General features: G+C 40.4%; 1 protein-coding gene across 2 annotated transcripts in view; it reads left to right on the top strand.

Moving 5' to 3' along the window:
• The window catches only part of SH3GL2 (SH3 domain containing GRB2 like 2, endophilin A1), a 212,809-nt gene extending 201,523 nt beyond the window's left edge, over nt 1-11,286 (top strand). Inside the window, exons 7-9 of one of the 2 annotated variants that reach the window (XM_072841473.1) lie at nt 1,498-1,601; nt 3,177-3,307; nt 11,180-11,286. In XM_072841473.1, coding sequence (XP_072697574.1) covers nt 1,498-1,601; nt 3,177-3,307; nt 11,180-11,271 — 327 coding nt within the window. In that variant the 3' untranslated portion in view covers nt 11,272-11,286. Of the gene's footprint in view, nt 1-1,497; nt 1,602-3,176; nt 3,308-5,350; nt 7,011-11,179 lie in introns of those variants that run through there. The other variant, XM_072841472.1, reaches the window with a different exon arrangement.
• Nucleotides 11,287-11,537: the final 251 nt, after the last annotated feature.

Consider the following 11,537-nt stretch of genomic DNA (forward strand, 5'->3'; position numbering starts at 1 on the left):
TAAAGAATTACCAATAGTCAGAAGATGAAGAATGTTTCTGGTGATCCATATAAAAGTTCAGTTGCTTAAAGTACTTTGTCAAAATATAGGTCAGACTGATTTCAGATTATAAAAAAATATCACCTAAAATACATTTAGAATTGAGGGTTCAGTGTAGGTTAAGGTGTTCTATATTTTGAAGTAAAGGTGATACTTTCTTTCAAAAACTAATTTCAACTGAGATTGATAATTATAGCATAAGTACTGTATTGGGCATAGATAATGTAGTTTAAAAGCTGCTTGTATATTTCCAGTACATTATTATTAATAATAATTTTAGGGAAGACAGAGGGGCAGAGGGAGAAAGAAAGAGAAAGAGAAACTTAAGCAGGCTCCATGCCCAGTGTGGAGTCCAGCATGAGGCTCGATCTCATGACCCCGAGTTTATGACCTGAGCCAAAATCAAGAGTCTGATGCTTAACTGACTGAGCCACCCAGGCACCCCCTCTAGTGTGCTAAATTATCATTTGTGGCTTTAGAAGTTATATTCTTTTGAGTTATTTCAGCATCATAGTCATGAGAACTTCTGACCACTCATGTAATAAAGTCTGCTAACTGGTTTTGAAGTTCTTGCTCAGTCACACCTCTGGCCCTATCAGTTGATGACCACCTTCTTCCAAGGTGTTTACAGAGCCTTTATGTGCTTATCACTTAACTGCTTTGCACTGACAGGGAAGATCTGTTGGATGTATCTGGACTTTCCCACCACCTAGAGACTATAGGTTTGTGTTTAGGTAGAACAACTGGTATCCCACCTACCTACTGAAGAGGAATGCTATAGGCACCAGAGATGACCTGAATCACAGTGCTCCTTGCCTACAAATAGGGCCCCATTCCACCCCCAAAACTCATGGGACAGCATTGCCTTTGCCGACGTGGAGGACAATATTCAGTGAGATAACAACCTAAGACACAAAATGAAGAGTAACTAAGGATACCTAGAAGACTAGAACTGAAATGAACCCAGTATGTCACTTGACCGAACCCCTTTACATTACAGATGAGGCTGAGTGGGGACAAAAGATTTTCCATGCTATCAAACTGCCTCCATGCTGCCTGAAGTGAAAAATCAATATTCACTTCTTTATTAACAACACTAATATATTGACAGCATGGAAAGCATAGGGAGCAAAGACTCCTTTGGTCAGTATCCCTTTTTTCCTATAAGAAATCAATAAAATTAGCCAAATCCTACCTGGAAATTTGTAGCCAAGAATGAGATTGTTCAGTGAGAGGTGTGTGATCTTTAGAAGGATTCCTGATAATGTGGCTTCTCCTCATGGTACTGGCATTTTCAAGCATATGGATGCTTTTTATCCTTAACTGGTGTGGAATCTACAAAATCAAGCTCTGAGCTGTGCATCAGGGGAAGCTCTGTCATATGTGTTGGGGCAGTAGTAGTTGCCTAAGGATGGTGACCTGGTAACTAAGGTGTGATTCCCCCCTATTGGCCTGCAGATCGAACAGGTGAGCCAACTGTCTGCGCTTGTCCAAGCCCAGCTGGAGTACCACAAGCAGGCCGTCCAGATCCTGCAGCAAGTCACCGTCAGACTGGAAGAAAGGTATTTCAGTTCCTGTATTTTATATTCCTATTTTCTTCCTCTGGAATTATGGGTAAAGAAACAGAAATAACAGCAAATTTGAAGAAAAACTTCTGCCAAAATTCCTGCTGACCCTACATTGGCACCTTGTGGATTGTTTGTTTTGATGTTATTGTGTCTTGTGCTTTGTTTTACATTGTTCCATGGAATTTATTCTTGTGTTTATGAGAGTTCAGTACTTGGATTGTGTGTTGGCTGCCACAGATTGGGAAACTAGGATGCTACCAAGGATAATGCATGTGATTTACTGAGCAGATATTCTCTGTAGGCACTGAAGGCTTACCATCATCAGTCATCTAACAGTCCTATAAACTAAGTATGATTAGCCTTACCTACAGGTGGAAAGGCCCAGCGAGATAAAGTAACTAGCCTCAGGTCACACAGTGGTACAACTGGGGTTTGCCAGGCAAGCATAGCCTATTTGAAAGCCAGTTATCTTTTCACACCATTTCCCTGAATGGTGAGCAGGTCCTCCAGCATCAGAGAGACAGCTTTCCTATGCCTGTTCCTCCTCCTCAGAAGCACCCTGCAGCCGGGCATAGATGTGTTCCTTGTGATTAGGCCTCCCCATAGTTGCAGGCCACTGCCTGACACCTGTAGGCAGAGGCCCTACACTGTAGTACATGTCACTTTGTGCATCTTTGGTCGATGCACCCTTGTGGGAATGTGTGTCCCACTCTGAAGCTTCTAGAAAGATTTAAACCATGCACTTCAACATACTAAAGAGATATTATTATTTGCCTTTATGACATCTGTTGAGCAAAAAAGGCCATTTTCTCTTTTTCCTCTGAAACATGTTAAAAGTCCGTATCATTCTGTAATCACCATATTTTAACCTCTCCCCATCCTTGCAAATCTGCTGGACACTCTACTTCATGAACATGAGACTGTGAATGGTAGTTGGAGTGCGTGGAGTACATTAGTTGGCCATACCTTTCCACTTTCCTCCTATCTTCCCTCATTTCTTTCCCACTTCTTGCATCTTAAACTGCTCACTGTTCTCAGGACACATGATATTTCCTCCTTCCAGACCTTCTCAAGCTCTTAAACTCTTTCTTCTGGAAAGAACTGTTCATCTGGAAATGACTCTAAGCTGTCTTTTCTCCCTCTCCATAGGCCTTTCTGTGGGCAGGTAGACTCCTCCCCACTCCCCATCTCCATCCCCATGTCCCCGTAGCATTCTGTGTGTCTCCATAACAACACTCACCACGGTTTATGGTTTACGATCCTCAGTTTACCTTCTGTCTCCCTTCCAACTATAAGCTGCTTGAGGGCAAGAATGGTGTCGTATGCGTCTTCATGTTCAAGAGTGCACATTTGCAAAGTGAGCTCTGAATAAATAAGGAAGAGGTGAGGGATGGAGACAGGATGAAGAGGGCAAGGATCTGACCACAGAGGGACATCACAGAAATGTAGAGACATACACAGAGAAGGTGGCTTTGCATTAGGAGCTTTCCTGGATGTTAATTGCTTTTCTGTTTGCTTCTTAATTGGCTCCATGCTCCTATTCCCCCCTTCCTTGTCTTTTTAACACAGAATAAGACAAGCTTCATCTCAACCTAGAAGGGAATATCAGCCTAAACCGCGAATGAGCCTGGAGTTTACAACTGGAGACAGTACTCAGCCCAATGGGGGCCTCTCCCACACGGGCACACCCAAACCTGCAGGTAAGTTGCTGAGACCTGCAGACCCCATTACACAGGCTGTGGGCACATGCCGTCGATACTTTTCCAGAAATTCTAGGTGCAGCCTGGCTGGCTGCACAAGAAACTATACAGTGATACATTTCTTACAGGATGGTTTTGTCATGTAGAAGCTCTTTTAAAGCACTCCATCCTTATTTTCCCATTGATCATTTCTTTGCCTCCTTTTCCCCCTTCTCTCCTCTAGAAATGTCCCTTTTTCTCTCACCATTATCAGCACCCATTAACCTTCTAAGTAACACAATTGATTTTGACCTCTCTTTGTGGTTTTAATTCACCATAGGTGTCAGGGGTGTCATCTTTCTTTTCTGTTTCCCCTGTGTTCCAGCCTGCTTGAGGGTGAATGCCCTGGCAGGGTGTGCCCACATGCACTCACATATAACCCATAGACAGCAACTCCAGGAACATATCAAACTGGATTTCTTAAGTCACTGGAGCCTATGGGTGACTGTACGTATAGACAATATATTTTGAATATCAACATCAGCTAGCTTTCCCTCCTTCCTCCACCTTCAACCAGTTCACTGTACCCTGGCAACTGAGGTTGGTATAGTAAAAGCTAAAATTTATTTTCTATCAATATCAATAATATTGATGTATACCCAATAATATGTTTTTTTAGTTGACACCATTGCTCTCTACCCCGTATAATACAGATTAAGGAAAAGCTTGTGCTTGAGACATTTTCAACCTTAACAATTTGTTTGGTTGAAGAAGTGGAAACTGTCTTACACTGGGCATGGACTTCAAAGAAATAAGAGTGTCTCCTATTTTCCCTGTGACCCACTGCTTGATGTTTGTAGTAGGAAATGTTTTATGAAATGCTCTCTGGAGACCAGGAAATAAAATCGTGAGCTCTGTGGTGGTAGTTGGCACTCTCCACCCTTTGTGTTCACCTAACTAGTTGCTTGAAGCTGCCCAGGGTAGGGTATAATCAGCAGTGGCTCTTACAAGTTAGCTGGCTCCGAGGACTAATCATGTAAATTGGGATTAGTTTGCTTCTCCCTATTCAGAAACCAACCACATATTTTACTCTTCTTTTGGAGACTTGGTCATTTTCTGCTTTCTTAAAGTAAAAAAAGAAAATAGATTTTAATTTAAAGTCATCAGACATGGGGGCAATATGTACTTGTCTGAGTTTACATGCCCATGTGGATGCATGCTTTATTAAATATAGATGGTCATTTAAAATAGATCACTTTTAAGATACAATTCCATTCCTCATTATCTTACTGAAGGCAGAGCGTGTTATTTTTGTGTGCCAGAACTCCCATGTACTCATCCTTATATATGCAACAGTTTACAAAGAGTAAGTTATATAATTTTTACGTAATTTCACTTGATAGCCACAATAGTATTACGGCGTAGATCCTATTAGTTATAATGCTAGGCAAAGAAACTTGAAAGGGAAGTACCTTGTATAAAGTCACCCAGAGTATGAACTCGAACCCAGTGTCTTATATTGTTTTGTTTTCACCACATTACAGCAGTTTTCCAGAGGCTGGAGTCTTTACTTTTGAAAAATGAGGACGCACAGTTATTCTGAGGTTGCTAATAAGCATTGTCCATGTAATGAACCTGACTCTTTCACATGTACAGAGATTTTAAAATGCTAACATTGAAAGCATTCTGACCATGTTCTAGTAACCTAAATTCCATCAAAATTCCTTAAGTCACTGGGTCTCCCATCTCTGGACATTGTCAGGAAGGCAAACCTTGGTGGACTGTGTTGCATGTGTCACCAGCATAGATGAGGCCGTTATTCATACTGGAAATGGAAGCACATATCCAGCCACTTCCAGGAATCTGAGAAAACTTCCAAAGACTCGTGAAGAGCAGATGCTATGCAGTGGACTGGGGACTAGCCTCAAGAGGAAACTTCAGCAGGAAGAGGAGTGAGGGAGGAAGCAAGGAGGATGGCGGGCTGGAAAGGTTAAGCAGGTGGTAGACTTGTGAGTTAAATGCCCCTTGTCTTTCTGTATTCTTCTCTCCTGCTTTCACTTCCAGGTGCCCCAATGGATCAGCCCTGCTGCCGAGCTCTGTACGACTTTGAACCTGAAAATGAAGGGGAGTTGGGTTTTAAAGAGGGTGATATCATCACACTCACTAACCAAATTGATGAGAACTGGTATGAGGGAATGCTTCATGGCCAGTCAGGCTTCTTCCCCATCAACTATGTGGAGATTCTGGTTGCCCTGCCCCATTAGGATGTTAGGCTGGCAGGCTTACCTCCTCTTGACCCAGATAGTTAAGTTTAACCACTGCTTTGGTAATGCTGCTTACAACACATCCCAAATGCAGGCCGCAGTGGTCCAAGTCATCAAGCCCCACCGAGTTATCTTTGGTTGACTTGTGTGATCCCACAAGAGTCATGGTGATGGGTGGTATCTTCTTAGGCTGGCGGGCATGGCATGTGCTTTTTAAACACCATCTGAGGCCAGCCAGTAGTCACTGAACTGTTTACACGGTTCTCAGGAGACTGTGGCTTCTTAGAATATGACCATGAGCCACATCACAGTAAAACCATGCTACTGAAGATATTATCTATCACCCAGGGGCCATCTCAAGGTCTCAGGTTCTCCATTTCAATAGGAGAAAGGTCCTGCTTTCCCATAGTCCCCTCCCAAATATGCAAGTCACAGAATTTTGGAAGAAAGCCTCCCTCACCAGCAACTTGTCTTCTGGTCTGAGTTGGTCCCTTGATACTATCGGTAGGAAAATGTTGAATGTGAATTGAAAATCTTTTCTGGAAAAAAGTCACCTTTCTTCCTCCCACTTATGCCTTTTCCTAAGGGACAGCCAGTTTTCTTCCCTCCCTGCTAATAAAGCCAGAGGGGGACTTCCGCTATATTTCTAAGTAAGACAGTTAGCAGTCAGCATATGGTAGGAGGGGCTGAAGAGAAGAGATTCTCCATTATGAGGAAATGGGAAAACATCTGGTTTCCAAGCTTGCATTTCCTGCTGCAGAGAATTCACATATGTAGTTAGGATATTTCTGAAGGTACAGGGAAGTGGGAACAAATACCTTCACTTCAGATTTATTTATGAATTACATGCTTCATGAGTCCATTTGGCACAGAGACACAAGGATAAAAACACAAGAAACCATTTTTCCACTAGTTCATAGACCAAGTTAACAGTAACTGTCTTTCCTTTCCACTTCCACCTTGTGTTCTTCGAACATCATTTATGCAGATTCTGCCCTCAATGAGGACCAAATAAAGATAATTTTTGTGCTTAGCAGTTTAAGATGTATGGCTGCATATGCAGAAGTTTTTCCCAACTCAGTCATTATTACTTTTCTTTCTGTCCTTTTATTCCATCTTCATGTTGTATGTACAGTGCTATGTGTAAGCTTATGAGTGGTTTTCTATTTTGGGGGTTGTCTTTCTTTTTCTTTTCTTTTTCTTTTTCTTTTCTTTTTCTTTTTCTTCTTTTTCTTTTTCTTTCTTTTTTTTGTATCAGTTCTGAAGTCTCATTAGGTATGCAGAGTTCTATTTATCTAGCTGTACAGATTCCTTCCGAGGTTTCATGTGCTGCTTCGGACGTGCCACCTGCGGTAGTGGGTCATGTGGAGTGAAAGGCAAATCTTACCGCTTAATGTATAAACCTCTTACCACAGGAAGCATCGCCGTTTCCAATAAATATTGCTGAAGACAGAACCAAAGGCTCTGGACCTTTATTTTGCGTCAGTTTTTTGGTGATCTCATTTCAGTCTCTGTTGCCTTCTGATGCAGCCAAACCAGACCTCGTTCCTACCTCAGATGTCCCTCTTTGTCACCAAGGGAAGTTTTGTTAGCAAGAAGGCAACTAGCCTGGACACCAGTAACTCCTTGGTAATCCTAGGAAGAGGGTGATTTGGGAGACAGGATAAAAGAGGTGGGAATGGAAGTCTTCTAGAAGTTACATGAGATATAATCAGTGGCGATATCAAAAGGATATAATGTTCAGAGGCATAAATAAAATATGCCATTTCAAACAGTCTTTTGTTATTTTTCATGATTAAAGAGAAAGAAATAGGGAAATATAGATTGGCCAAAGCTAGCATTCTTTTCTCTGTGTGTGGCGAGTGGAGAGGTGGGAGTGGGGATCCATGCCTATAGAATATGTTATTTCCTGAGCTTCTGAGAAAATAAACATGTTTTTTATGTATTGGGTACCCTTTGTGTTCTTCCATTCTGAGGCTAACAGTCCAGATGTTCTGATCTAACACGAACAGTTTTAATCTAATATACAAAGTTCTATATGTGAGCTGCTCTAACATGAAAATGATATTTTTGCCAGCTACATGAGTTAGATTATTACAGATAAATTCTTAACACCAGTTTTAAAAAGAAATTACTGGTGACATTGTAAATGGAGAAAATACAGAAAAAATTACAGATAAAATACTAGAATCTATAGTTAGTAGAGTTACTGAATGTAAGATCAACATTCAAAAGTTACTTTATATACCAGTAACAATTAGAAAAAAAAAGGAATTTGAAAAGTCATTTGCAAAAATTCAAACCGATAGGTATAAATCTAATAAGCATTATATAATATCTCTACATAGAAAATTATGAAACATGTTTGAGAAAAAAATAAAGACATTAATAAGTAAAGAGACATTCTGTGTTTATGGGTTGGAGAACCCAGCAATGTAGATGTTGTTTCTCCCTAAATGGACCTATAGATTTAGTGCAATTTCAACCCAAAATCTCAGGAAGTTTTTTTTGTAAGTGTGAAAATCAGCAAATGTCAAATGTACAGGGAAATGCAAAGGGATATTCTTGAAGAACAACAACAAAGTTGGAAGATTCTTTCTAGATATAAAACAAACTTAGAGTAATTGAAATAGTGTGATACTGCTGCCATGACAGGAAAAAAAGATGATCTGTCCAGAACAGTGAGTCCAGAAAGAGATGTGTGCATTCAACCATATTTGAACCACTCCATTGTTTATAATAAATGTTACATATTCAAATAGCACCGTACCTGTGTAATAGTAGTTCTATAAATTCAAAGGGAAACCAATACCAAGACCCTGCACCAAATAGAGTAATCTCATTATGAGTCAACATCAAATAAAGCAAAAATATCATGACTACAGTTTCCAGGTAGAACTTAATAATTATTTGAGGGAGTCTTGGAGAACATTAATAATATACTCACCAGGTTCAGAACTATGTGAATTCCTGGTTTTTATTGAAGGACAGGAAATAACCTTTTTACTTTACAAAAAGTTTAAATACTGAAATGAGCAGGCAGTTCAGTGGATCACCACTGGGGAAGTTGTACCCACCCCAAATCCTAAGACTAATCACAGAATAAACTGTCAGAAGTGGAGACAGAAGCAGGACTAAACTAAAATGAACTAAAATGGAAAACAAGTTCAGTGAGGCAATTGTCCTTATTTTATTTTTCCTATAGGTCTGACAGATCTTAGAAGAATGTCTCTTTGCTATAAATAAGTAGACAGAATGACATGACAAAGAATTGAAATTTCCTTAAGACCACATAGTATATAACAAATATCCTGAAATGTGCTGAGTCCTAGTCTGTGTAGGCTTAGTAGAGATTTAGGCAACCAGGATTATCCTGAGACTGTTTTCAAGACAGCTTCTCTCTAGTGGTCTGGATCAAACTATAGGGGCACTTTTAAGGCTTCTATTTTAAGACTGTCTTATTAGCCAAATTAAGAACTATGCAGACTGCCTTTCATCCCATGGAGATGGTGATGATGACATAAGAAGGATTTAATGCTGAACTAAGTGGCAGCCCAAGGCCTCTACTTGGAACTCTGGGTGATGGTGGGTGAAGAACTTGCAAGGCAACATGGAGAGGCGGCCACCCATCAATTCCTAGGCCCAGTTATTGGGTACCTGTTGTGAGCCCCCACATTAAAGGAGCTGTCAAGGAAAAGAACAAGGCTTGTTTGTTTGTTTTTACTTAAATTAATGAGTAAGTGAATGCTAGGAACCTAAAGGGCAGGCCATTGAATGTCACTCAGCTATCATGTATACCTAAGCCATGGTGGCCTTCCACTTGAGACAAGAAGAGGTGTGATTCTGGACAGGAGTGGAGCAGGTGGTCAGCCTTGGAAGCAGAAGAATGAAGAACAACATCAATGACAAGACCATTTTCTTGAAAAGGAACCCTGAATCTTTTTGTACCACCCTGTGTGACTACGTGCTGACATTCACCCAAGGCTAAGATTATGGTGACTTCCTTTGAACAAGAAATGAAAGTGTCTACAACAGGGAGTGGTGAATAAAGTTTAAATATCCAGAAAATGCAATGGTATTTGGAGGCTTCTTTGTAACCTGGGTTATTTTTTCCTCATGGCAAATGTAGTCTGAAACAAGGGTTTCATATACACAACTGTGTGTTGCCTGAAAAAAATGTTTGCAGCATTCACTAAATCAGGAATTTTTCTTTCTTTATATTCTAGGGAGGCTTTACCTGGCAGAGTTTATCCTGATTATAGGCTTTTAATGGCCTTTAGGCAGTAAAAATGTTCATATTTATACCTGTGTTTGAATTTCCTACCATTCTTTTCACACCAGGAAAGCAGGCACATTCAACATTTTTGTAAGATGATACTTGTAATTGAAGGGGGAGGAAATAGAAATGATCATTATTTATTACTCCCTATCAAGGACTTTGTTAAGCTATATACATATATATAAACATATATGTCTGATTTTGATTGAAGACTAAGGTTTTAAACCTTAAACTTCTAGCTCTTTGGGGTTGATATACTGGGAGAAAGCTCTGTAAATAGGATGGTGTTTACCCAAAGTAGTATCTGATATTTACTGGATTTAGAGCACAGAAAAGAAAAATAAGAATTTACCAACATTATGGATTATCTTAGCAAGACAAATAGCTGCTTGATGGTGAAATAAAGAAACTATAGGGTCATATAAGAGGCTTACTTTATAGAATTTGAGATGTAGGAGATAAAGCAGAAGATAGAAGCAACATTTTAAAAGCAACATTTTTCACACTTTATTTCCCTGCTAGTGTGTCAGTTTTCTTAAAATCCTTCCATGTGTGCCTGGTAAAAGAAATATCACATTCCTTTTTTTAAAAAACCAAGGTAAATATGGGTACTGTCCTGGCTCCCATCACAAGTGGCAGGCACTGCTCTCTCAGTTCTGTCTGTGGGGAAGGGCCTCTGATTCCGGACCTCTGGCATTACCCCTTGTTCATTTAAGTCACTTGACTACAAGAGAACAGGATATTTACTTATCTATACCACCTGTCCCGGATACAGTGATTGACTAGAGTTTCAGAAAAGCCTCAAGTTTAGCAGAAGCCTATCCGGTGATTCTTACATGTATCCTATCAAACCTCAGCCTCTAACAGGACTCAATGGAGGTAAAAAATCCAAAAGGTACCTACAGTCTCCTAAACTTGTAGATGATAAGAGTTGCCTGGGGCTGCTTACACAAATGGCACTTCCAGTTCTCATTCTAGCTATTCAGAATCAGACTGCCCAGAGAGGGGCCTAGGAAAGTGTATCTCCCACCAGAAAGGCTTAGAGAACAGTCTACTAAGGTGCTTCTAAAACTCACATGTATCAGAATCACCCGGAGCTCGTTAAAACAGATGCCAGTGCCCTCCCTGCCCACAGAGGTCTGGGATGGACCCCGGGAATTTTCATTTCTATTAAGTTCCTGGTTCCTGGATCACATTTGGAGTAGTACTGGTCCACTAGAACAAACTTAAGAAGAGCCAGCCACTTCCTGATATTTAGGCCTTTGGTATTGAGAATAATGACAAAACATAGATGCATTCATCAGTTCTTTTCCCCAGTGAAATTGTTCTTTGTGCTCATTCACTGAACAGAACTTTCTGTGGAGAAGGATGGCTGGGAAGTCCAGGCATTTTGCTGCAGACCTAAGAAGTCCCATTTCGTTTGTGTGAAAGTAGCTGCATAAACATGCCCTGGAGAGTCCGTGTCAGCTTTTTTCATAAGCTTCCCAAGTGGTTCTCAGATTCAGGCAAGTTTGGGGAGTGCTAGTCCCTGTAAAAATGTTTTAAATATGAAACCAGCCGTTTTTGTTTTTGTTTTTGTTTTTGTTTTTGTTTTGAGACATTCACATTTATCTGTTGTTAGGTAAATTTGATGTGTGCATTTCCCCTATCACTCACAGTGGTGTTGCAAATCCACATAAGCTGATCATAGAAAAGACACACTGGGTCT

Source organism: Canis lupus, chromosome 10 (assembly GCF_048164855.1).
Source record: "Canis lupus baileyi chromosome 10, mCanLup2.hap1, whole genome shotgun sequence".
NCBI classification, from domain to species: Eukaryota; Metazoa; Chordata; class Mammalia; order Carnivora; family Canidae; genus Canis; species Canis lupus.